The 26,735-nt window shown below is 49.7% G+C and overlaps 1 protein-coding gene across 8 annotated transcripts in view; it reads right to left on the bottom strand.

Annotated features, from left to right (window-relative positions):
- UBR4 (ubiquitin protein ligase E3 component n-recognin 4) overlaps positions 1-26,735 on the bottom strand; it is a 131,611-nt gene that overhangs the window by 22,149 nt on the left and 82,727 nt on the right. For all 8 annotated transcript variants that reach the window (XM_036115527.2, XM_036115528.2, XM_036115529.2 and 5 more), the window contains 26 exons: positions 26,042-26,287; positions 25,083-25,251; positions 24,474-24,618; positions 23,835-23,920; positions 23,028-23,115; positions 22,583-22,776; positions 20,873-21,112; positions 20,370-20,508; positions 19,489-19,614; positions 19,280-19,408; positions 18,196-18,539; positions 16,516-16,606; positions 15,866-15,950; positions 15,568-15,695; positions 12,334-12,463; positions 12,052-12,209; positions 11,231-11,340; positions 10,419-10,560; positions 9,943-10,024; positions 9,457-9,630; positions 6,628-6,749; positions 5,497-5,694; positions 4,693-4,773; positions 2,193-2,280; positions 1,345-1,472; positions 215-322 (listed from right to left, as the gene is read on the bottom strand). In XM_036115527.2, coding sequence (XP_035971420.1) covers positions 215-322; positions 1,345-1,472; positions 2,193-2,280; positions 4,693-4,773; positions 5,497-5,694; positions 6,628-6,749; positions 9,457-9,630; positions 9,943-10,024; positions 10,419-10,560; positions 11,231-11,340; positions 12,052-12,209; positions 12,334-12,463; positions 15,568-15,695; positions 15,866-15,950; positions 16,516-16,606; positions 18,196-18,539; positions 19,280-19,408; positions 19,489-19,614; positions 20,370-20,508; positions 20,873-21,112; positions 22,583-22,776; positions 23,028-23,115; positions 23,835-23,920; positions 24,474-24,618; positions 25,083-25,251; positions 26,042-26,287 — 3,731 coding nt within the window. The remainder of the gene's footprint in view (positions 1-214; positions 323-1,344; positions 1,473-2,192; positions 2,281-4,692; positions 4,774-5,496; positions 5,695-6,627; positions 6,750-9,456; positions 9,631-9,942; positions 10,025-10,418; positions 10,561-11,230; positions 11,341-12,051; positions 12,210-12,333; positions 12,464-15,567; positions 15,696-15,865; positions 15,951-16,515; positions 16,607-18,195; positions 18,540-19,279; positions 19,409-19,488; positions 19,615-20,369; positions 20,509-20,872; positions 21,113-22,582; positions 22,777-23,027; positions 23,116-23,834; positions 23,921-24,473; positions 24,619-25,082; positions 25,252-26,041; positions 26,288-26,735) is intronic.

The raw sequence follows: 26,735 nt of genomic DNA, 5'->3' as shown, positions 1-26,735 counted from the left end.
GGAAAGCTCCTGCATGTCCTGGCAGTAGCACAGAGGTGAGCCAGCAGGAAGAGACCATTTAAATGATCCATGCCTTGGGGCCAGTGAGCCAGACAGAGATAAAGGGTTTGAAAAGGCCACAAACCCATTTCATCTGAGCCCAGAGCTGAGATGCCCCTCCCCCTACCCAGGACTTCTGAGGCTCACTCTATCATCTGCAGCCCATACTCCTTACCAGGTTTAGGGTCCCCAGCATGACATTCAAGGTGTTCATTTCCAGCTTGACCAGCTGCTGTCGGTTGACTTTCACCTTCACGCAGTAACTGAACAATTTCAGGAGCACCTGCCAAGAAAAGTCGGTCAAAACCCAAGAGGCCATCTTAAGAGTATAAAACGTGGGGACAAGCAAGAAAGAAACGTCTGAGAGGGGTCACGTACAATCAGTAGGTACTCTTCCCGAAGTGCAGAGAGAAGAAAGGAAAAGTGTTTCTTGAGGGGACATGGTAAGGTGGGAAGGATCTCAGGCCAGACTGGCATTTTAAAGAGCAACATTCTCTGGCAATAGCCTACGTGGGCTTGGCATATCTCTACCATCTCTAAAACTATGGCAATGACACCAATTCCTAGTGGAACGGGTGACAATCTGTTGTCCCAGGGAAATTCCAGTACTAACTCAGACTCTAATAGTAAACAGAAAGATTCCAAGGCTCATGGCCTGTGGGAGCTCAGAACCATGTAGATCAGTTATTTATTTATTTATTTATTTATTTTTCAAGTAACACTTTTCCTTTATCAAGACATGAGTTTGTTTTTTTTCTTTTTACATTTTCAGATTGTAATTCTTTTAACGCTTTTTTTTTTTTTTTAATTCTTCACATAGGTCATTTAGGACACGATTACAATAACACACGTTCTCATATCCTCTGGAGCTGAAAGTAACAGTGTAATATTTATGGTGCCTTTGGGATCCTCTACTCCTTAGGAGATAGATGGATGAAGACCCAAACAAGATCCTACCAAATAAATAAAAGAACTACCTAGAAAATCAGTTTAAAAAGCAACAGTAGTTAATAATGGACTCAAGTGCAGTTTTGCGGGCAGACAGGCAGGCACTGGCCCCACAGGTGGCTGGAGACATGTGGCCGAAGGCTGCCAGCGCACTGGCTCTGGTGGGGAGGGGCCAACGGGGGGGGCACCCTACGGGACAGAGGGCTCGGGAGGCTGCCAGGCCCAGGGCTGCCTTGCCCTGGCCTGTGGCACCATGCCACCCTCTTAGGCTTACATGGCACAGTGGCCACAAGCTTCTCTCCACAGGGGCCACTCTCAAAGCAGAGGGCTGCTCCCTCCTTGTTGCCCCCAACTCACAGTGAGAAGGTGGCGTCCCTGCTTGAAATCTCTGATCCCGGCCAGTCTGTTGAGCATGCACTCCAGGCCCCCACACTGGGCCATCACACCAGCCATCTTATACACTTCCTCTTCATCTTCTTCTTCATCTGAGGGAGGAGGGAAGCCACACAGAAATGACAGGGAAGGGAAGGATGGAAATAAAACAGATAATCCTTTTCCGGGCTGACCACTAGTTTCCTCTTTCTTATCTCCAAGAAAAGCATAGCAATAGAAGGGATCAATACTGGATATTAAACTATGAGACTGGGGGCGCCTGGGTGGCTCAGTCATTGAGCGTCTGCCTTCGGCTCAGGTCATGATCCCAGGGTCCTGAGCTCCCCGCTCAGCGGGAAGCCTGCTTCTCCCTCTCCCACTCCCCTTGCTTGTGTTCCCTCTCTCGCTGTGTGTCTGTCAAATAAATAAATAAAATCTTTTAAAAAGAATAAATAAACTACAAGACTAAAGCCAATTACAATTATTTATTCAAATATATGAAAATACAAGCACCACCACCACCACAGAAAAAAAAAAAAAGCAAAAAAACCCCCCCAAAAACCTAAACTAAAAATAAATCTGAACTCAAGTTTGTTGCTAACTGCACTTTATTTCCCAAGTTTGTTATTGTTGTTGTTTTAACTCCTGAGGGGTCTAAATCAGGCCATAGATGCCTGTACTTTTCCTCAGTTGGAGAAGTAATCTCCCGTCAATTCCAATCAGAGCTACAGGACAATGTGTGTTCAGAATACCCCTAAATCCCAAGATGTGAACCACTCACTGGCCCCAGACCCCCCACCTAACGCGCAGCAGTGTCTGTGGGGAGGGCCTACCTGTGGTGGAGTCCAGGGACTCGATAAACTCCTCGGTGGCATCACCCAACAGCCCGCGCATGCGGTAAACAATCCTCATGGGCTCTCCCTGAGCAGAGGCAGGTAGACAAAGGTGCTTGTAAACAGGCCCAGAAAATGCAAAGGACTCAACACCTGGCCTTGTTCTTCTATTTCTCTACAAGGTCTTACCCACAACATCTAGAATCCAAGCATACTGCAACTCACGTAGGGTAAAGGAAGCTAATCTTATGCAGTGTCTACTATGGGCCAAGAGTGGGTGTGAACCATTTTATAAACACATTCTCATTTAATTTCATTAAAACTATACGTAACAACGATAATCACTATTATGTATTGAGTGTTTAACTGTGCTAAGTTCTATGCTAATGGAGCACTTCACATCATCCTCTTACACTAGGTTAAACAGCTTTTTCAGAGTTATCCAATGATAAGCACAGTCTAATCCCAAGCCTGTGCCTCCTTCAGGAGCACAAATTCTAACCAACGGGGACCACTTCCCAAAGAATCAGGACAAGCAAGATCAATCAGATCAAAGAGCTTTGATTCAAGACTCAGGAATCAAAAGCAAGAGCATAATCCAATCCTGAGGTCTTCACATAATCACATAATAAGGAAAGGGTTCTTCCAAAATTACTCAAGTTAAAACCTCTAATTTGATGGAGTGATTAGAAAGAAGTCTTTTGCAAACTTTACTAGACTGGAGGATGGTGACAGGTCACTATACACCGGGTACTAAGTTAAGCACTCTCCCATCTACGTTATTGTTATTTTGGAATTAAGAAACAGGGGTCTGAAGTCACCCTGTATGAAATAAAGTTGAAGAGGAGGTACCACATTAATTCAAGTTGACTGCCTCTAAGCCCACGCTCAGCTTCAGGAGAGAAAACCCTCCTGGGAGAGAACCTGTCAGAAAGGCCGCTTGCAGAAGTATATTCCAAGCTATCGGAGCCCAATGGGAACTTAGAGAAAGAACGGCCGGACAACAAGGGCAGAAACAGAGACACAGAAAACAGAATAGGCTCAGGGTGCCTGGGTGGCTAGTCAGTTAAACGTCTGACTCCTTGATTTCAACTCCGGTCATGGTCTCAGGGTCGTGAGACAGAGTCCCGTGTCAGGCTCTGTGCTCTGCGTGGAGTCTGGCTGAGATTCTCTGTCTCCTTCTGCCCCTCCCCCTGCTCGTGCGCTCTCTCCCTTGCTCTCACTCTCTCTCAAATAAAATCTTAAAAAAGAAAAAGAAAACAGAACAAGCTCTAGTCAGCAGCTAAGGAGACAGGCTGTTTATCATGGAAACAGAGGGGTGGAGTAAAAAGGCAAGTTGATGAAGGCCCTATAAAAAGGTACCACAAACTCTGGACTTTGCCAGAAGAACCCCTCAGTGGACTGAGTGCTAATGTGAGAGGCGGTGACCCTCAACTTCTTCCTTGCCTCGGAGTACAAAAGGGGAGCTGCCCATGGATGCTCTTTGGGTTCCGTACCCCCATTTCTAAGGACAGCCATACAAGCTTGGTCCTTATTTTTTATGTGCCAGGGATCAAATCTGTACCATCTGTTCGGATACTCAAGTGTCAGTGACGAGATCACGGGATGGGGCACCTTCTGTGCGGACCCCTGCCGCTGACAGCACCCACTGACCAGGATTCCCAGCACAGCGGAGAACAGAAAGGAGACAGCAAAAATACGTGACAGACTGAAGGCCAAAACATACTAGCAGACACGACCAATTTAGTGTCTCAAACTCTCCAGAAACATGTGGGACTAAATCAGAAAAGTTTACCGTGCTTCAAGGGCACGCTGGCTCGCCATTCTTCAGTTACTTGTTTGACTCACTGACTAAAAATTCCCCAACAAAGGGATGCAAAGAAAAGGGAAGAAAGGGAAAGAAACGGAGGAGGAGGGAAAGGAAGGAACAGGGGAGCGAGGGGAGGCAAAGAGGAGGGAGAGGGGAAGCAGAATATCTGAGACCCTTAGGAGAGGTCAAACAGTACTGAGGGGGCCAAAGGACCAGAGGGCCATGTTTCCTTCACTTCCCTCTCCCCGCCTCAAGAACTGCCTGTTTGCATCTCAATTCCCCAGCTAGTCACACAGGAACCATGCTCGCTCCTTGACACCACCACTGGAAAATGTTCTAAGTGAGCAGGCCCCTAAAAAGCAGAGAGCTCATCTCGGTCAAGAGATGCCCGTGTATAAAGGGCACAAGGCAGCAAGCACCCCCCATCACATGCTTCCTCCGACACTGCCCAGCCCGGCTGCACACAGCCAGAAATGCTCATCCTCCCCTGAAGCTCTTCCACCTCTGGTCAGATACCTCAAAAGGAGGGCAAGGCCACCGGTTTGCTCCACAACCACAAACAGGGAAGCCCAGCTGTGCAAGCATGGTTACCAACTGGGTAGTGACGATTAACAACGGCTCCTCCCGGTACAAGTCCGCCTAAGTCAGAAAAGTACAACCCCACCTCCAAGCGAGAAAACAAGCACATACCTCATTCGTGGTACACCAGACCTTCTTGTAAACCTCAGCCACAGGAAGATCCAAACTAATGATCTTATTGTTCACTAGAAGCTGAACAGCAGAGGAAATGAGGCTGTTATTGCAAACAATTATAAGGCAAGGACATTTCAAGATCAAAGGGCACTTCATAGCAGTGGTTCATAACTCATCATTTTTGTGTTCTGGGCCCATCGCCTCCCCGTCTCTAAAAACTGCACGTGTGTGCACAACACACAGAATCTGGGACACAATTTCAGAGGCTACAAGCACCCTTAACCCAAACCACGGACTCCACGTTAGAAACTGCTGCTGAGGACCTTCTCCTACCCAGAGTCCCTCTCAGGCTCTGCCAGAAAAACCATTTTCTCTATTTCCCCCAACACGCTTTCCCACCCCTAGATGACAAGGCCAGACCCTGGAGGTCTGCCACAAGGTACTAGATTACAGGGCCAGAATCTGCACAGGGGCCACCGTGCCAGTTTTAGGGAGCTTAATTAACTTGGAATCCCTGGGGAAGTCTCTGTCAGAGCAATAAGAATAAACTCCTACTCCGTGACAAGCAATAGCCACTAACCATTTGCTTACCGCATGCCAGGCATTGGGCAGAGCCCTTTACAGGTAATTAACCTTAACACCAGGTAAGGTACATAGGTGGGAACCACTGGCCCCATTTATAGAGGAGGAAGCTGAAGCAAACTACCTGCCCAAGGTTAACTGGCTACTAAGCAGGGAGGAACGTGGATGTGACCCCAGCCCGAGTTCTTAACCATGGTGGCAACGTCCTATGCTTGTTACCTCCATCCCGCTGTCGTCCTCCAGGAGAGCCACCAAGTCACAGTCCTGGCAAATCTTGTTCTTTATATCCCTCATAAGTGGCCCAATGCCTGGCTCATTGCTGCTATATGGGTTCCCGGGCATCCTGCCCTGTAAGAAGTCTTCTTGTTGCGGGTCCTTCTCCAGGGTCACAAAGAATTCAGTGACTTCATTCTCCTCCTGAAGGACAGAAAGAACAACGCACCGGCAGGAATGGCATTAAAGACACCATAGAGGGACGGCAGAGGCCTTTCAGATTTAGACCATCCTACTTTGTTCCATGGACACCGAGAGAACATACACTCATCCAGCCTCTTACACATTTTAAGATATAAACGATAGGAAATTCAGGGCTGATTCCAAATACACTTCAAATAGTCTTCAGTATCAAGCATCTCCTCTGAAACTCAAGGGTGGAGGAGGAGAAAGCCTACCACAGTCAGCACGTGGGCAACGTAACAAAGCCGTGTTACTGAACCAAGGGGAGGGGGGGCTTTCCTCCCGCTCACCTCAAGTGATGATAACCCATCTGCGGCCGGACGACTCTGGCACTAATGACCCCTACGTTGAGAGGAGGGTCCCTCTATCACATAATGCTCAGATGCGCCTAACCCCAAAGACCCTCATCGTTAACTGATGACGCTAATGTTTTTCAGCTTTCGTCTTTGGGCCACACCATGCTCTCGGATAGCTAGGCAAGGGAAACACGCGCGCACGCACGCGCACACACACACACATGCATGTGTGCACGCACTAAACACAGGTGGAGGAAGAAGGAAGAGAGTGAGCATTTCTTCTCACTCTAGCTCCATATTGCTTCTTTCATAGCATATTGAATGGGTAAAGCAACAGGATCTTAGCAATGGGAGATTAGACCCCATTTTTAAGACTGACCTAGACCTTAAATCTAGGAAGTAATACCAAGAAATGTCATCAGATTTCCCATCATTAGGAGTCGGAAAACTAGGAGACTGACTCTGTGTTTGTCAGTGGAGCTTTCTAAAATGTTGACCAAATGACCCACAGCTGGTCCGACCGCCCATGACTGAGAGGCTTCCTAGCAAAATGAGACACACACACACCCTGGGAGGCACAGGAAGAAGCACCGCTTACAGGATAAATGATGCTGCAGAGCCTCTCAAAGATGAACACAGGCGTCCTGTAATCATCCAGGTTGTAGCGCTTGGCTGTCTCAATGCACACAGCCATGAAGGCCTTGGTTTCCGATTCTGTACCTGCCAGAAATCAGTGGCCACGTCAGTTAGGAGAGAGCTTCACACACACAAACCCCGATGAGACTTTACGTGCACAGTCACCAACAGGTTCTTCCTTCTTGGTAAATCTGCAAATGCCCTACGTGGCAGTATCAATATTTCAATTAGAAACTTGAAGCTAATTGATTTGATGCTTAGACCACATTCCATTTGAAAGCCCCAGCACCCAAGTCAACACAGTGTATCACGGTTAGCTGTGCACACCTCTTGCTTCCTCTCCAAATGATCACCTCCTTAAGGAGAGGAACTATGCTTTACTCAGCGCACATCCTCTTGCCCAAAACAGGTACTCCAAAATGTCAAATAATAATCCTAATTGTTTTCCAGGAGAATCAAAGGGAAGTCATATATAGCTTTAAGCTTCAGTCTTAAAACAATTAGGTGGACTGCCCTCTACAAGCCAGAGAGACAATTCCAAGTCATAGGAGAAGGAAGAAATATGCTTCAAAAGGGTCCAACTATGGGGCACCCGGGTGGCTTAGTCGGTTGAGCGTCCGACTCTTGGTTTCAATTCAGGTCATGATCTCAGGGTCCTGGGATCGAGCCCCATGACGGGCTCTGGGCTCAGCGCAGAGTCGGCTAGAAATTGTCTCCCTCTCCCTCTGCTCCTCCCCCTGCTCGTGCTAAAATAAAATAAAATCTTAAAAATAAAAAAGGGCCCACCCAAACCAGCTCAGCATGGCATGATGAAAATACATCAGAAGGGCCTCCAAAGGGGCGCCTGGGTGGCTCAGTTGGTTAAGCGACTGCCTTCGGCTCAGGTCATGATCCTGGAGTCCCTGGATCGAGTCCCGCACCGGGCTCCCTGCTCGGCAGGGAGCCTGCTTCTCCCTCTGACCCTCCCCCCTCTCATGTGCTCTCTCTCTCTCTCATTCTCTCTGTCTCAAATAAATAAATAAATAAATCTTTAAAAAAAAAAAAAAAGAAGGGCCTCCATGTCTGGCAATATGGCAGACTACACTTCCTGACCTACTCCCACTCCTCACCACTTAAAAATAATGTGAAATACTGAATAACATTTATCAGTGAACTGCCACACTAGCAAAGATGAATCAAAAACCAAACACCAGGAGAAATTCAGAACCTATGGAGGTTAGCAAAACTCCGAAGTTGGTATCTGAGCTTTGGTTTCCACAACCTGCCAGGATTTGAGAGCTAGATGCAAAGCCCCAGGTCTGCCAAGGTAGAGAATCCAGTGGGGACCCCTCCCCCACACACAAAAGTCTAATGCCCCAAAAGAGCTACACCATGTCCTAAGGGTCAACTAGAAATAACTCTCCCTTTCCCTGAGGCAAGTCACTGAAACAAAATTGTCTTCCCTTACAATCTGGCATTGAGTAGAGGGGGGTCAGATCTCCCTTGAGAGAACTCCTAACAGGCTGCCCTTCACAGGGGTTTGTGGCTCAAAATTCATACTACCTAAGAGGTCTGAGAAACCTGAAGCTCAGAACTTCCTTCAAGACCATCCCATGACAGCAGTGCCCGGAGATGCTTTGCAGAAGCAGTCACAAATCCTCACTGGAGAAACCCATATTTGGCTTGGCTTCTAAAGAATTTCCACAGAGGGCGCCTGGGTGGCTCAGTCGGTTAAGCATCCAACTCTTGGTTTCAGCTCAGGTCGTGATCTCAGAGTCTTGAGATCAAACCCCATGTCAGGCTCTGGCTCTCAGCAAGGAGTCTGCCTTTCTCTCTCTGCCCCTCCCCCTGGCTCACACTCTCTAAAATAAAAATAAGTTTTTTGGAAAAAAAAAAAATTCCACAGATAAACCCTTGAAACATGACTACATGAGCTCACACTCAAAAATCACAAAATACAAAAAAATTTAAGGCTCCAGAAGCAAGAGCTGGAATAACAAACAGCAGAATCAAATGGATAAGTATTTCAAGCCTTAGAATTATCAGACACAGAAATGTTTGCTCTTCTTGCAAACTACAAGATAAACGTTTGGGAAGTGTGAATGAAACACAAGAGACTATAAAACCTATAGAGAACCACAAGGACTCAACAGTTAGACTAAAGAGCTAACACAGTGAAGAAAAAAATGAACTAAACGAAAGAACTGAAGAAACCCTCCGGAGTCAGCAGAAAGAGACGATGAGATGGGCCCCGTGACGGAGCGGTAAAGAGAGACGGAGGAGAGGGTGGGTTCCACAAGGATGATAGAGAGATCGGGGCAAAGGCAAATGAGGAAATGATGGCAGAGAATTTTCCAGAACCAGCGAAAGATACCAACTTGAGGACACATACTTCCTTCTGTTCTATAAGCTTAATATAAAATGTCTAAATGGGGGACACCTGGGTGGCTCAGTGGGTTAAGCATCTACCTTCGGCTCAGGTCATGATCCCAGGGTCCTGAGATCGAGCCCCTCGTCAGGCTCCCTGCTCAGCGGAGAGCCTGCTTCTCCCTCTCCCTCTGCCTGCTGCTCTGCCTACTTGTGTGTGCACTCCCCCACCCTCGTCAAATAAATAAAGTGTTAATTAGATAGATAAATAAATAAGTAAAGAAAATAAATAAATAAAATGTCTAAACAGACTGAGCCCAGCTCTGGAATTTTACAGCTCCAAGAACCAGAGCTTCTCTCCCACTCTCCTCAAACGTGGAGAGACGCCTGCCACCGGCCTCCAGCAGGAACGGCACCCCCGCTCCAGGCCGCTGGGCGGCGCTACCTGTGGTCATGTCCTCCAGCATCTCCAGCAGCATGTCCTGGGTCTCGTCGATCAGCTTGGTCCTCTGCACCACCAGCTTCCGCAAGCACAGGTACCCATTCAGGACAGTACCTACCAAGCGACTCTTAAAGTGTCTTTTGATGGACTCCACCTCGACAAAGGAGGAAAGAAGCCCTGTGGGGACAGGAAAAAGCTGCTGCGAGGGCTCTGAATGAGAACGAAGGCAAGGAAGGTCCACGTCTTCCAAAGGTTATGAGCAACTCCAAAGCAACTTCCGAGCACAAAGCGGGTGCTCAAGGAAGTGAACTGGTCACCGGCTAACAGGGGCTCAAAAATGTAAGCCCACCCGAGACGGGACACCCAGAGCTTACATATGTACAGAGTCAACACAAGAGGGAACAGTCAACCTCCGCACCCCAGGAACCAAGGTCAGCCCGCAAACTAGACCCAGGGTACCTAAGGGAAGGGCCCGGCAGCTACGTCTACCTGTGAGACTTTTGAGGGCGTAGCCCTGCTGCAGGTCAGTGCTCAGGGTGGCCTCCTCCAGGGCCAGCAAGCGGGCGATTTCCTACATGGGATGACAAGCACAGTCAGTGACAGCACTGCTGACATCAGCCCCCTCCAGCTGCGGTCCAGGAGCCCACAACATCAACCAGACGCTCTGCAGTCACCATTCTGTTCCATGACCTCTTGAGCTGGACCTCTGCAGGACTCCTAAGAAGCCGAGGGCAGTGCCAATGACGTTAAGGGAGGGCTTAAAGACTCAGAATGGCCGAAATGCCCCCAGCAAGTTGTTACCTCCTTATGATACACAGAGCCACAAAGATCAATTTTTTCCAACAAATATTTCTTCTCCGCAAAGAAGGGTAGCACAAAGTCTACATCAGGGGACTATAATGAGAGCAGGACCGGGGAAGGGCTCTCCTGAGCGGGGCGGGGGGGGGGGGGGGGGGGGCAGCTACCTTGGTGATAAGGTTGCCCACGTAGGGCAGGACTCCCCGAGCCGCCAGATAGACTTTCCAGTGGGCCGAAGTGATGAGCTTTTGGTAGAGAGCCAAGTACTCAGCGGCACACTCGCCAGCTATGCTCAGCTCGTCCAAGTAGCTGCCCCGAGAAAGACAGGACACCGTGAGAACGCAGCTCCAGGGGCTCCAGCAGCCCCCCTCTGCTCATGTCGTCTGCTGTCCTGGGCTCCCCCTTCCTTCTGGGCACCTGAGAAAACCCCAAACTTCCCCCTTGGGAACTCCCCACACGTGGGGACGACCCAGCGCACACAATAGGAGCGTGATGCAGTGATACCCACTTGGATCAACCAGCACCAAAATGCACAGTGCTTATCTGGGCAGCGAGACTGTGGTTTTGAGCGGCTCGTGGAAATGGCAAGTGTACCACAGGGTTTAGTGGCTGATGGTATGCGCTTTGGAACCCCACTGCCTGGATTTGAATCCGGCCTTCAGCAGACAAGTGCCCCAGCCGCGGCAAGCCCAGGCCACCGTGAGGGTGAAATGTGATGGCACAGGCTGCGTGTGCCTATGCTCGTCAGACCTCAACGGCCGCAAGCTGCCAGCGCCCCTGCTCTGCTACCACCCCCAGCACGACCACTCACTCAGCTTCTAGGCCTTTCCTATTTCTGTGCTTTCCACACAGCACGGCATGGGTACGGAGCCTGGTGCCCTCCATCATGGGTACGGAGCCTGGCTGTGCCCTCCATCACCCTGACCTCCGGACCCCCCCAGGAACATGGGCAAGGCCGAGCCCAGAGTGTGAGCAGTACCTGGTGAGGAGGTCGAGGACCTGCTGCTTGCGACTGGGAATGGTGGCCAGAGCTTCCACGATGGTGCAGGCTGCCTGGCGCGCGGCCTGCGTCGCCGGGGTGAAGAGCACCTGCGGGACACAGGCCAGAAGCCCCGTCTCAGGTGACGGCTGGTCTTGCCAGGTCCCCAGCAGGGCACAGTCCACCGCCACCCTGCCAGAAGGCCTCTGGGCACCTCTCCGCGGAAAGGTTAAAGGTGAAAAGCACCAGCTAATGCCAGATGCGACTGTGGCTGCCCGGGAACCCCCTATTTCATGGAAAGTTGTTCCCTCAAGCAATCTGGAGAAACCACCTATGATGACTGAGCTAAGAAAACAAGCCAGCAAGTACTTTCCTCAGCACAAATTGCTGTTAACTCTATTCTGAGGATAGCTATATGTTAAACGCTTATAACCTCATAGTGTCTTTCTTGTCTTGTATATGAATGGACCAATGGATGCCCTGAATTACCTTAATCCTTCACAAGGTTCGCTAGAACAGAGAGGGAGAGGGCAGCAGGAGGTAGGGATGACAGAAGGAGAAAAGGGAGGGGTGGCACCGAGGCTTAGTTCTGGTCAGTGGCCAGGGAGGAGAGTGGCAAGCCCACCAGCTTGATGAGAAAGGCACAGAAAAATCCTGTCTTGACCAGTGTATCACACTGCTGGCTGCAACCAAGCACCTCCCTCTGCTTCCTGTCTGGAAGGAAGCAAAAGCAGAGCGGACACGTGGGGAGGAGCAGAAACTCGCTGCTTGGCATGGGGGGCTGGGGCAGCGAGGAGAGGGCCGAGGACGAGCTCACTCACTTGCCGCAGCCAGTTGTTATGGCCCAGTTTGAGATCCAAGGGGGGGGTCCTCTTCCCGCGACGACTCAGGAACTGCTTCCATCTCCACACGTACTTCTCGGTCAAATAGAGGTGGCGGAGCTCTGACTTGCTGGGGGATTTCCCATTGCCATCTATCCCTGGCAGGCACAGGGACGCAGCAAGGGGTAAGGAAAAGGAAGTGACAGGAAGGGGGGGATTGTAGGGCTGTCAGGACAGGGGTCAGGGGACCTGACTTTCCTAGTCCTGAAGAGACAAACACACCTCTGATAGGAAGACATTTCTTCCAGGCTTCGTAGGATGCTTTGGGGTCTCTCTTGAGCCACAGCTGAGCCTGGGCATGGATCTCATTGCAGTACGGCTTAACTGTGGTGAGGGCCTCGACGGGGACATCCTGCAGGGGGAAAGCCGAACAGGGTGGGGAGCTTCAGAGCACACCTGAGCTGGGCTCCAATACAATGGCACGGACACCCCAGAGGAACATATGCAAAAGCAAGAAGATCAGAAGGATCAACATTCATATCAGTTATGTGTGTTCCTGTTCCAATATGTGTTCCTGTTAAAGCATTTTGGCCCCATTTAGTTAGAGCAGCATTTCCACGCTGGACTTACGGTCACTGCTTTGTGCAGGATAAGATGTAGCTGGCTTCCTACAGACCATCCTTCGGCCGCAAACACCAGGTCCTATCCCAAGCCTGACTCACAGTTTCCTAAACGTCAATCTTCAAGGAGTCCCTGAGCAGTCTCCAGAATTTTAAGAGCCGTTACTGAGCAGAACTAGTGTGCAGAGCAGAGGGACCCACACAGCACTCTAAGCCAGCCGTTCTCAAGCCTTTTGGCCTCAGGACTCCTTTACAGTCTTAAAGAAATTACTGAGGACCCTAAACAGCTTTTGCACGTGTGGTTCTATATCGATATCTACCATGTTAAAAATGAAGCATAAGAAATTCTTAAAATATTTACTAATTTCATCTTAAAGAAAGAATTAAATCCACTACCTATTTACCTAAATGACATTTTTTATGTTTCCAAAATAAAAATTATCTAAAGGAGTGGCAATACTTTATGTTTTTGAAAATTTGCTTAATGACTGCCTTAATAAGACAGCTAGACTCCCCAACCTGCTTCCGTGTTCAAACTGCTGGGAGATGTTGTTTGGGTTAAAGTACATGAAAAAACACCCAGCTGCACACAGATACATAGTTGGAAAAGAGAAGAATGTTTTAATAATCTTCTCATTTAATTGCGGATTTCTTCCTTTGATTTTACTTTCAGCAAGTTACAGGTTCTTAAAGATTGGCTGTTACATGGAGACTAAAATCAATGGATAAACTTTTCAGAGTCCGTTAAACACTAAAACTCATCTTTTACCCGTGCATGATTCTTTAGCATGTGCTGGTCATTCAGGAAATACTGGCTCACTGAATTATGTCAATTCCTCTGGATGTGACAGGCCCGCTTCATTCATTTTTCAAGAAAATGTCTGCCAAACACCCGATTCTGAATAACCACAACTGGCCTGGCGCACATTTTCCCAAGCATACAGGGGCTCCGTAAGAAAAGCAGCTGGCTCAGCCTGCATCTGAAACAATCACCCGCGTGCTTCAAGACGAGCACCGCACTTCGGCGTGCAGCAGGAGCACTCTGTGTTCTTCCACACTGTCACACTGAGTATTCAAAACATGAGTACCCCAGAGTCAAGATTTACTAATATTCACTTGTGCTGTTTCCTCAAGGATGCCCTTGAGACAAAGGGCACGGCAGTGGGGAGCCCGGCTAAGGGTCGCTGGGAGCCGCTACCTTTCCCACTGGGGCCCCGGTGGCCTCACCCACCAGTGACCTCACCCACCGGTGACTGTGTGCCATCAGCACCAATGGCGCCAGACCGCTGGGGGCAAACAGGGTCGTAGGAGGATTATGAACCAGACGTCAACCTCACAGATTCCCCAATAGTCTGGGGAACACCCAGGCACCTGGGAGCCCAAATTTTGAGAACTGCTGCTTTCTCTAGGCTAAAACTAAGCACGGTGCAAACATCGACACTGGGCTCCAGTGCTCAGAGGGTAAGCAACTCTGCAAATCTGTTGCCTCAGGAAAAAGTGATGGTTAGGTGCAGATGGGGTTCCTCTTCAATCAAGGACTGTTTTTATCTGCTGAGAACTAATTCTGTAGGGAAATAAACCTCATCAAAGGGAAGAGAGATGGGTTCCCTCAGCCCTGCCTTTTCTAAGGACTATCTAGGAAGACGGGAGTCAAGGAAAATGTAGTCAATTCTTCAGGATCCAGCTTCTTCCCTAGTGCTTACCACTCAGAAAGCAGCCTTCCTACACTTTTGAAGACTCTGTTTCTATCGAAGGACTCCATCAGGAAATGGAGCAGGGGTCAAATGGCCCAAGAACCGCAGAGAGGTAAGGTACAGAGAGCCTCAGGCATGGCCGAGAGGAAGAATTATGGCCGGGGTTTTCCACAAGCCAGTACAAGCAGATGAACCTGGGGCTCAGCTATCGTTATTTTAAAATAAAAACTTGGCTTTCCTCATTCACTTAATGATTCACTGAGTGGCTATCATCTGCTAGATATTACACTCTGCCCTGGACATTAAAAATATTTCTAAACTGGGGCACCTGGGTGGCTCAGTCGTTAAGCATCTGCCTTCGGCTCAGGTCATGATCCCAGGGTCCTGGGATCAAGCCCCGCATCGGACTCCCTGCTCACTCAGCTGGGAGCCTGCTTCTCCCTCTCCGATTCCCCCCCGCTTGTTTTCCTTCTCTCGCTGTGTCTCTGTCAAATAAATAAAATTAAAAAAAAAAAATTTTCTAAACTGACGTCCCTGCATTCAAGGAGCTCACAGGCAGCCTAGCAGAGAACTGGCTCTTCTAAGCAGCAGCTCGCAGAGAGGGCAGACCCTACGCAGAGAAGACTGCACGCAGCCACAGCCAGCGTTTATTACGGACTAACACGAGCCAGGGTTCGGTGCATGGGATCCGCATCAATTACTGATTCTTCACAACACTTCCATGTGTTGTGTTCTCATTTCAGAGACGGGTAAACTGAGGAGCCTGAGTTAAGAACTTGCCCAAAGTCACGAGGTGAGTGAGAAGAGCTGGGATGTGAAATCAAGAAGTCCACTTCAGAGCCTGGGAACCTCACCACTGCGCAATGTGCGTAGGCCACGACACACGGACAGCAAAGAACACTGTGCTTTCTGGGAGCCTGCAAGTCCTCCAATGCGACTGGACAGTCCTCCAGCAAACCACCCTGTTCTAGGCTCTTGTATCTTCACATCTATTTTACTCCTGACTTTCCTCTGAGAAACCTTCCTTCTCAAAAATCCCAACTCCTGTCTACTGAGCTATGGCAAAGGAAGCATTGGTGCCCTCCCACGGGCAGGCTGAGTGCAGGGTAAGGCAGAGCCTTTCACGAGGCAGGACACTGTGCTGGCCGGGGCGGGAGGGGGCCGCCGTCCTGCCCTGCCCTCTGTGATCCCCCGCCCAGTACCTTGTTCTTCTTGCTGGTTGGAGCAGGTGGTTTAATCAGCTTCTGCAAGATCCGCAGGCACATGAGGGTAATGTTCTCCACAACCACAGGAGTCTTAATGTTCACAGCCATGAGGAAAAGGCTGAGAGCTAGGGATAGGAAGGGCAGGCCAAGTTGCAGTCACAGAGCACCTTGTACCTGGCTCCAGCAAGGCTGTCCATGGTGGTTGCCCCGCCCCGCCACCTCTGTGGCTAGGACAACACCCAAAGTCCCCACCCCCTCTCTGAAGAGCCCCTAACCAGATGTGGCCTAAGCTCACCACAGCGTAACCGGAGTTCCCAGCAGCTGTCCTCCTTCGAGATGGAATCTGTCAGCAACAGCATTTCATACTGAAGGCTGCTTGCCTAGAAGGCCAACGGGAGGAGATATGAGAAGAGGAAGGTCTGCAGGTGAGACCCAGGACTGGGGCTTATGTCCAAGCTCTGCTCAGGGGACTCAGATCAAAGATGTCTGGGACCCGGTGGCACCATCAGAAAGAGAAAGGAGTTGGGCGCCTAGGTGGCTCTGTCGGTTAATCGTCTGCCTTCGGCTCAGGTCATGATCCCAGGATCCTGGGATCAAGTCCCGCATCAGGCTCCCTGCTCAGTGGGGAGTCTGCTTCTCTCTCTACCCACCCTCCCCTGCTTGTGATCTCCCTCTCTCTCAAATAAAAAAATCTTAAAAAAAAAAAAAGAAAAGAAAAAAAAGAAAGAAAAAGGAGAAGTGGAGACCCCTGTCCTCCAACCGGCCAACCACCCATTTCTCTTCTCTTCTGAGGCTGGCTCTGACCTGGGACAGTCATTTTGGGTGAGAACTCTGCAGACTACTGCTCCTTCCCTCCCCAGCCACCCCAGGGAGACTGGTAGAAAGAAAGCGAGGGAATGCAGAAAGAGAAAGAGGAAGGAGTCAAAGGGCAGTTATCTTGCTCACTAGATCAGGATTGGCCCAGTGGCCCTTCAAGGCAGTGGAGACTTTGCCAATAATCAAGTCGTTCATTTGCTGGGTGGCTTCTGGATTGTCTCTGGAGAAGCAAAGAAATAGAGTCCTGTTATCTACCACTGGCTGTGTCCCTCCTTCCCACCTGAAGGAGCGCAGAAAAAAGGCACTCAATGCCCAGGGCCACCTGGCCTCCCCAGGGGCCTGACCACAAGACCAGCCCCACGAGACCCGAGTCTGTAACAGAGTGCCCATCGCAGCCACCTTTCCCGCAGCGGTCACCGAGGAGAGAGCAGCACCAGCATCCAGGAGATCCCCTCCCCGTGCACAGCCCAGGCTGCAGAGCCCCCCGGCGCTGCCCAGTACACCGAATCCTCCAACCTCCGAATCCGACATCCCCCTGCCAGGATGGGTCATGACGCTTTCCTCGTCTTCTCCATCTGCCTCTAATTTCCCTCCCATGAGGTACCCACATTTCCTACCGAAGGCCCACTGTAACAACGTCTGTATTAGTCATGACGACGTCAACTGTACCAGGTCACTTTCTCGGGTCCTACCCCATTCTGAATAAAATCCCAAGTCCTTACAATGGCCTAGATCGCCCAGCATCTGGCCCCCAGCGACCCCTGGTTCTCCTGCCCGTTTCCCGTGTGGCCTCCTTCACTCCACTTACACAGGCCTCTAGAGCTCCCGCTCAGTCCCTGGCACAGCCCTGCCTCTCACTCTCCCACATGACGTGTCCTACGCGTGCAGCCACAGCTGAGACATCTGCATGGCTCGTCCCCTTCTGCAAACACGCCTCCTCAAGCATCACCCCTCGGAGGTCTTCCCCGGCCATCTCCCAGCAGTAAGCCCTGTTGCAGTCGGGGCGCCACCCCCGCTGTACCTCTCTTCACAATCCAATCTCCTGACAGACACCGGACTGTGCAAGTATGCTTCTGCAGGTCTCCCCACCTGGACTGCAGGCTCCAGGAAGCAGCGACTCTGCTCCATTTACTATTGTGCACTCGGAGTCCAGAACAGTGCCTGGCATTCAGCAGACACTCAAAAAACACCCGCTGAGTGAGTGAATGAGCAATACAGCAAGAAATGGTTACCGATCACCTAATGTGTTCTGGAACTTATGCCACACACTCAATAAATCCAGGTCTGGCGACCGCATCAGCACATCCTAAGTAGTCAACAAATACGAGTTATTGCCCACAGGAATTATTCCATCCCACCCTCACCATAAGCCTTTAAGGCATTTACTATTATCAGTATTTTTCAGACGAGGAAAACCTCAGCTCAGAGAAGTTAGCTAAGCTGTCCAAGGCACGGAACATCAGACACCGAGCCTAAGCTTCATCTTCCATGTGAGTCTGGAGTCCAAGTGCCCAGTCACTTCTTTCTCCTCTCACCAGAACCCAGAGACTGTTCAAGAAACCTCACTGGAACCAACAAAGTACAAGCCAAATATTCTATTTACAAGGAAACCTGGTCTCAAATGTTCACGGAGTTCACTCACCCAGACCCTGGGCATCTCTCCCTCTTCCTCCCTTGTAATAAGTTAGCTGGCCTGTCTGGCAGCGACAAACACCACGCTTTGTACCCCAAGCTCCTAGCATCACTGCCACCACCAACCCCCGAGCTAGCAGGAGTTACTGGGCCCACAATCCTGGTGCAGGCTCTGACCGAGTTAGCAGGCACATGAGCTGGCGGACCTCCTCCCGCATGGCTGCAGAGCCTCGGCGAAGATTGTAATCAAAGAGCTCCCGGATGAGGCCCTGGGAGACGAGGATGTGCCTCAGGGCCGGATTGGTGGCCAGGGCCCGGAGCAATGTGATACAGTGTTCTGTGACAGCCGAGGCGCAGCCATAGCACTTAGTAGAGGATGTGTGGCCACAGCCCAGGACGGATAAGGCGCGATACTGGCTGGCGGTAAAGGTGGGCTGCACAGAGGTTCGGGATGATTTGGTGGCTGCTTCCCTCTGCTGCAGGTCATATTCCAACAACTCTTTGCGTGAAGCAAAGACTTTCTAAGGAAAAAAAAAAAAAGATAAAAGAAAAACAAATTAGCAACTAGAAGGAAGAAGAGAAAGTTAACTGGAAATCAGCTTTGGTCTGAAAAACTACTTTACATGCATTATTATATTACAGAGCAGAAAGCTGAGGCTTAGGAGAGCTGGTTTGCCCAAGGCCAAGTGGCAGAGGCAGAACTCAGCCCCTGATCACAGGCACATGTCCTGAACTCCCATGTAATGCTGTCTCATAAAGAACAAACACAAAGATTAGCGGCAAAGGCAATTCTGGCGGCAAGGACCTGGCGTGTCTCCGGCCAGCCTCCCGTCCCACGGACATTAGGTCGGTAGCACTGCACTGGCCGCCCGGCCCACCCTGGTTGACTGGCATTGGTGTGCCCTGCCCTTCCAGCCTACAAACACAGCATATCAGAAAGAGAGGCAACAGAACCCTGACACCCGGTTTTTAAAACTAGCAACCCCTCTACTAAAAGATGGGTCGTGAACGGGCCAAGGAAAACAGATCTAAAATAATCTATTACCCTCGGTCTTCTGGAACAAATTCAGGTCTCTGCCAACCACGAGAAACTACAGTGTGAGAGAAGTTATACGGCGCAACCACCTAGACCCTGCCTTTTCAGCCAGTCGGACAAGGGAAACCCAAGACTCCCACTGCTGGAGGGGGGCAACAGGACTGCTCTGAAAACAGCATGGGAAACGCATGACAGAACACTCTAGAGTGGCTCCCATTTCTCTACCTGGATGATTTTGGAGAGCTCATCGAAAGAGTTCTTGCAATCCCCACAGTACTCCTGAGCCAGCTGCAGAATGTACCGATTCACGCTGGCTGAAGTGGAGCTGATGCTCCCGGACGTCCCCGAGTCATCCTGCAACCCAAGAAGCATGCTGTGAGTCTCCTGCTTCTGACCCAGAGCCCTCTCCACGTGCCCCTCTAGCCTGGGGTTACCTGTGGCTTTTCAGGGGCTGCCTCGTTCACTTTGCAGAGCAGGTTCTCCAGCTGTGGCCGGTGTCCCATCAGCTGGTGATACACTCGGTCAGCTTTGTCCAGAAGCGTATTGATGTTGGAAACAGCCTGGCAGGAAAAGACAGGGGAGTGTGTGAAGGCTTTTCCTTGAGTGATCCCAACTGCTAACCATTTCCTGAAACATTTCCTACAGGTCAGATGCTGTGTTTCATACATTCGTTATCTATTCCTCACAATAATCCACGGTGTTGGTGTGTTATTTGTAACAACATATAATATACTATATAACACAGCATATACATAAGTATGCAACGCTGAGAGAAATCACTGACACTAGGTCACACAGCACTGAAAGGCACAGCCGGAACTGAACTTCTGTCCCTTCTGACTCCACAGCTAAATGTTGTCCTGCTTCCCATGCTGCTCCTAGCAGCAATCCCAAAAGCTCCTCCCGACTTTGACTGTCACCTAATCCCAGTCCCACCACACCATGCAGACTGAGAACCAGCCCCTGGATAAGCTAACACTGAGGAAAGGCCAACAGCTGTTAATATGAGATATCTGTGGAACAAATGCAAGGCACTCATCCGACTTCTTTCAGCCGTCCCAAAACTAAAGTCATTTGTCCCTGGAGACATTCTAGTTCATTACCAACCAACACTTCTCTGAAGTCCTATGAAAATCACATGTTCCAATATATCCTACACCATTATTTGCTCCCACCCGAAAGCCGTGCCCTGAAGAGAGTGCTGAGATGAGGAAGACTCAGAACAGAAGGGAAAGCATACTGCCCTCCACCAGCCCTGCTGCCCAAAGCTCAGAGCAAAACTACTGCCCTGAGTCTAGGACGGATGCAGCCTCACCTTCTTCCGGTCTTCTTCATTCTCAATGGGATCCACTGCACAGCAAGGCTTGGCATAGAGCATAAAGTCGAAGCGAGCGTATTTACAGAAACCACAGGCATTGCAGAGAAAGGGGTCCTTTTCATCGTAGTTGATGGACCTGAAGAACCAAAGTGTTTGGGTCGGGGGGACAGAAGAGGTTGGGGCGGGGGAGGGTGACTGAGTGCCACACGCATTGTCTGGAACTGTATCCGGATGACAAGAGGCAAGGGTGACTTACACAACCAGGTAACAAGAAAGGAAGACCCGGCACTAAACCGAAGGACCCCCCCACTCCCAGATTACCACGGGACAGGCACGTGTGCCATTCTTCCCGTCCCCACCTTCCAGCCTGGGACTCCACAGACCCATAACCCTCCAATTATGCTGAGGGCAGCAGACACTGAAACTGCCCACACTGAGACTCTTGCAGGGGATACAAGGGACATGCACGGCCCTGGCCGGGGCGCCACTCGCTCCCTCACCTGCACTTGTGACACTGGTAGACGTTCTCTCCGCAGTTGCCGCAGACCCCCGGGTTGGCGGGGACAGAGGCGCTGCAGCGCGGGCACTGCAGGGTCTCTGTGGAGGCCTGGTAGTTCTCATAGAAGTCTGCAAACTCAATCATCAGGTTGGAGGCCACAATGGGCAAGGGGAGGTCGATCTTCACCTCTGTCTGCCCGGGGGTCAGCTGAACCTTCTTGGCCTTGTGCCAGCGGGCCGGCCTAGAAGAGACAGTGGTAGCTAGAGCGGCGGAGGGCCTGAAGGCCACTCATGTACCCCTCGGTGACTGCGGTCTGAGGAGACGAAGAGCAAGACTGTCCCCCCTGTGCGTTCTCCTAAGGCAGTGAAGTGGTTCCTCTAAGAGGAGATGTGGCAAGTAATAGCAACCTAATTCAAAAAATATTCTCTATAAAAAAGGATATAACACACAGTGCTTTAAGGTGTTAGGTAATTTTCCAGATTCTAGAAAAAGTGAAGTACATATCAAGGGAAGACATTACTCCAAAAGTATGCCACCCTGAAGCCTATAATCCTAAGATGTGCCGTGTACCACATGCCAAGTAGAGAGAGAAAAAGAAAAGGCACGTAAGAATTTAGAATAATCATGTTAATTACAGGTAATATTTACTGGGCACTCGCTATGTGCTAGGCTCTATTCTCAGCCCTTTACATACACTAAACTCATTCTAATCCTTAAAAAAAACACCCTGAGAGTAGGCTCATCTCCACTTCACAGTTAAAGAAACCAAGGCTGTAGAACTTCTCCCATGTCCAGAGACAGGAGGAGAGCTGGGGTGTGAACCCATGGTCTTGTAGCAGAGTCGGAGAGTTTCACCAGCTGCTGCGCTGAGTCTACACAACAGAAAATCCTCCTCCTCCAGAAGGGAGTGGGTTATCCCAATGAGCAGCTTCTACTTGCAGATCACCAATGTGAACTGCTCCTCAAAGGAAGAAAACTTCCTGCAGACAGAGCAAACAGAGCTCCGTGTGCTGATGTGGTAAACTCTGGCTGTATTCTGCCCCTCAGAATAATACCAATACCTCTGCTCCGTGCAGAACAGCACCTTACTATTCAAGCAGCACCTCCCCACGTCCTCTGCCCAACAGCAATGCCTGAGACTTCAACAACAGTGCTGTCTCTGGAAGTCAACCCTTTACCCCACGCCAATGCCTTCTCTGGCCCACATATGACATGCCTCCATTCAGACGCTGGGATACACGAGCTAGAAAGATCCATCACTAGCAGACATAGAGGGAAGGTGCCATGTAGAAATGGAAGGACCGTGCGCCAGAGAAGCTTCTTGATACTGCTGGCTCTGTGAGCAAATAGCATCTTAACCCAAGAAATGACAACTTCTTCCCAACACAGCTGTTACGTAAAACTAGAAGTGCCCTAATAAACATGGGTAGGAGGAGAAGTCTGAAGTCCCCTAACTCAGCTTCCCCTCTCAAGGCAGGCTGTTGAATTGCTTCCTTAGGCCCCATGGGCTCCACTGGACAGGATTTTAAAAGAACCTTTGTCAACACCCTTAGGAACCGTGTTTCACTTTTGTCCCCAGTCTTGACTCCACTAGGTAAGAGGACATACCAGGCCTCTAGAGACGTGCTGCTTCACCCGATTCCAGCCATCAAAGCCAACAACTGGTGTTAAGCCCAAAAGCTGCCCCTCCCCAAACCTGAAGGGCCCATACTTGTTTTTCAATTCCACGATGGCCTGCACGGTTCGGTTGTTGTAATAGAGGTTGATGGTCCGCACCATCTTTGTCCGTTTCAGGTCTCCAATTTTCACCGTCACTTTGCTGATAGTGTGGCTGCCGATGAGCTTCACAACCTGCTGCGTGGTGGTGTACCGCGTGTCCACTTTAATGGAAGACAGCTTGATATACTAAACACGGGAGTACACAAAACCCTTTATCAGTTCAAGGCCACTGGCTCATCCTGCCTTCTTCAAAACTGATCACTGTAACCCACTCTTCATCCATGGATGAAGTTTCTATTTAAGGTGGTTAAGTGTGGCAAGTAAGCATGCATACCACTGGGGACCGAACACCTAGGTGGCCACACTCAATCTCTGGAAACAAGAAACCCACTGGCCCTGCAAGCCGCACGATCACCCATGTTAAAGACGGCACTTACACAAAACGGCACCTCTGGATTATTACACACCAGGCAGGGGTCGCTCTCCAGGTAATAGCCATCAAATTCCACTAAGCCAGACAAGGTGCTAAGGAAGAAACCAGTATCAGCATAAGGAAATCTTCATCTTAGAAAGCAATCGAGCTTCACGAAGAAGCCACGAATGAGCCATGGCTCAATATTCCCTAAATCGAGCCCCACCCTAGTTAAGAACACAGGGGAAAAGTGAGAAATCCCAACAGGGCTTAGAAGTCACAGGAAAGGAATTTCAACCAATCGACCCTAGATGTTTCCTATTTCTGAGCTGTTCTGAGGTCAGAAAAATCCTAAAAACTGACAATAAAATCTGACTCCAAGAAAAGTCACAATTTATTAAATCATTGAATTGTATACTTAAAATAGGTGAATTCTGTGGTGTATATAAACTACACCTCAATGAACTTTAGAGGAAAAAAAAAGAACAGTCACTATTAAACCAGGGAAATAACAACTGCTTGCTTAACTAATAAATACTCTCTTTCAAAAGTTTTTTTTTTTTTAATATAGCCATTTTCTGTAAACTTACCTTAACCTGATTTAGACTTAAGACACTTTCATTATAGACATTCTCAAATGACTGCTTACCAAAACCTAATTCAGCAGCTATATTTTGAGTACCCTGTGTGTGTAAGGCCCCAGCCATGAGGGAGGGGTTCAAAGACCAACTAGACAGAGGTGTATTGATTCTTATGTAAGAGCCAACCCATGTGGAGATAGCAACTGGGACTGTTGCTGGAGCTTCAAACGGAAAAAGCAGAACAAGCTCACTTGTAAATGTTGGAGTTGGGATGGTTGGTAAGAATATGGTTTTGGGTACGCAGAATCTCCACAGCCTTCTGTGAATATTCCTTCAACTGAAACAGAAGTCAATAAAAGACCACAGTTAAAGCCCAAGGGCAAGTCTTACTGGACTGCTATCCAATACTAACTGCTGTCTAGCTGATGCTGCCCAAGAAGCACCAGACTTCTCAGCCCCCACACAGTCATACAAAGCTGGGCCTAACTCCTACAGGTTTCCACAATCCTTGTGACAGCCATCTTTTCAGACCCTGTGGATGAAGAGAATTTTTATTCCCATGGAAAAGTCATGAAATGGTTATCCAATTGCAGACACTTCTGGGGATGTCATCAGGGCTGCCAGGAAAATGGGGACACCTTCTTTCCTAAAGCAACTTTAATGGGTTGCATTGTCCTCCCCACCTGATCTCCTGCTCGCAAAGGCAAATTCAGCCTGTACTTATTTGCTAGTGTATGTTATCTGTGTGGTACACATGTTGGCTGTGCTTAACATACATCCAAAGAGATTTCACATGTGCACCACCTATGCGGGTTGGTCATATTCTTAACTCAAGAGAAAAAAGGTCAAATAAGGTAAGTTAGCCCCTCTGACCATACATCGATTGTTACCTTCTTTTCCGTTTGTGGGGTTTTCAAGGAGAAATATCCTAGTAGGTCCACAAACTGGGCAGCCTTACGACCGTAGGCTGGGAGTTCTGGCCATATGGACCACATCAGATCTAGCAGGAGTTCCTGTTGAGATTTGCTAGAGTTTCTGTAGATAAAGGACAGTTCACGTTACCAAGAAGCAGAAAACCCTGAGGTCCCTTTTATTTATCAACAAGGCCCAGGTACTGCTTCTACAGATATGTCTATCTCCCGAAAACTAGGGGTTAAGTTCAAATCATTTTGCACTCTTTCAACAGTAGATCCTAACAGGTATAGCTCAGTCCTTTCCTATCTTCAGAAGGTGGCCTGAAGAGTCAAGCCTGGTCACTTCACAAACTTCTAAACACAGCCCTCTCAGGCGAAAAGCGATCATCTCTTGCTTAAGACATCAGTTTAATGGCTAAAAGCAGATAACCAGATGAAGACATCTGTTAATAGTCAAGAGGATCCAGGCTGATGTAAATACTGACACTGTGACTGTGAGTGTGCAACACAAAGCAAGACAGAACTACATCAATCACTCATCTCCTGGACCCATGCAGACCGTCAAAACGTAGCCGGGGACCCTACCTGTAGATATGCAGGGTCAGACAGTGGGCCTGCCAGCGCACCGAGGAAGAATTGGACTCTAACAGGAAGCAACGCAGGAACTGAACCAAGGTCTCCTTATCTGCAAATTTGTTCAGCTGGTTCACCAGAGCTGTGCACAGCTGGTCCTCCTGGCTGCCTGAGCTCTCACCTGCAAGACCAGGGAAGAACTGAGGACTGGAGAGCAGGAAGCGTGCTCTAGGGTCTCAGAGCCAGTGCTCCCAGATGAAGAGGGAGGGAATTCTGTCCACTTCTGAAAGTTTCTTCAACTAAATGGTTCTAATTTGAAAACAACTTTCACTGGTTTATTGGAGAACAAAGGCCAGCCCCATATGAGACACGTGATAATCATGCTACAAAAAAAGCACAGGATAAAGTGCCAACACAGGCCTGACAGTGAGCATACACACAGCTACCCTGGAGGAGGCATTTCCTTTCAGAGCTTTGCTACCCAAAACAGCTAGCTGAATAATTAATCGGGAGAAGGTAAACCACCTCCACTACTCTTCACCCCTATCACCCGACCCAGGCATCCAAGGACCATGAAAAGCAATGAAGCAGGAAGGCTTTTGCCTTTCCAATAGTAAGGAGTCAGCTAAAACAGCTTCCATACGCAGAGCATTTAACAATTTACAAGGCACGTTTACAAGCATCGTTTGATGCCGACAACCTCTCCACACGGCAAGTGTCATTTATTATTTCACAGAAAAACAAACTTGGCTTACTAAACTGTTGAGTGCACTTTGACCTTTCCTTGGTATGGGAAGCCACATATTCAAGGTGTAACTGACAATGAAACCAAAACTAGACACTGGAGGGCATCGGAGTTGTAGGTCCTAGATCGGAGTAAAAGCCCTTTCTGAAGAGCAGCATAAGCCACGTGATCCAAGAGAAATCAGAACACCTCGCCCTGGTCACCAAGACAAGAGAGTGACACTTACCCTCTTTCTCCTTTTCCTTTTCTTCTTTCTTGCTCTTCTTCGTGGACGACTTGGACTGCGTCGTGGCCTGTCCAGAGCCGGCCGCCACAGGTGCTGCGGACGAGGAGGCACTCGAGGAGCCGGCTGAGGTCGCCAGGGCGGCGAGGACTTTGCTGCCGCACAGGGCACAGGACAGCAGCTGCAGCAGCACCGGGGACACCCCCTCGTCCACCAGGAAGCTGACTTGGAGGAGGAAGTACAGGACGGCTGCCGGCAGAGGAGACGGGGACGCAGCTCAGAGACAAATGCACTGGACGGACACGTCGCGGGAGCCGTGTCTGCACCTGGCCAGCACTGCCCCCTCCCCACCAGCTTGCATTCCCAGTCCTCTCTGCCAGATGCTGCCCAGAACTCCCGTCCTCTGCAGAAATGACCTGGTAAACATCCCAACAGCTACCTAAAGATCGGCTCCCAGCCCCCACTTCAACTAGGATGATTCTCTAGACTCCACAGGCTCCTCTTGTCTTTAGACTCCTACTCTGTGCCCCCATAGCACCCCACATTTTATCTATGACCCTTGTCGCGCCGAAGGTTTGACTTGTCTTCTTAGCTAGACAAGAGTTCTATCTAGGTGCCTTGCTCAGAGCCTCATCTCTGGCATCCAGTTCAGCGCTTGGCACAGGGCAGGCCTCAATAAACAGCTCGCAAAGAGACG

This window comes from Halichoerus grypus, chromosome 5 (genome assembly GCF_964656455.1).
Source record: "Halichoerus grypus chromosome 5, mHalGry1.hap1.1, whole genome shotgun sequence".
Lineage (NCBI taxonomy): Eukaryota > Metazoa > Chordata > Mammalia > Carnivora > Phocidae > Halichoerus > Halichoerus grypus.
Note: the sequence above shows the minus strand (reverse complement) of the source record. Positions and strands in the feature narration are given on the sequence as shown.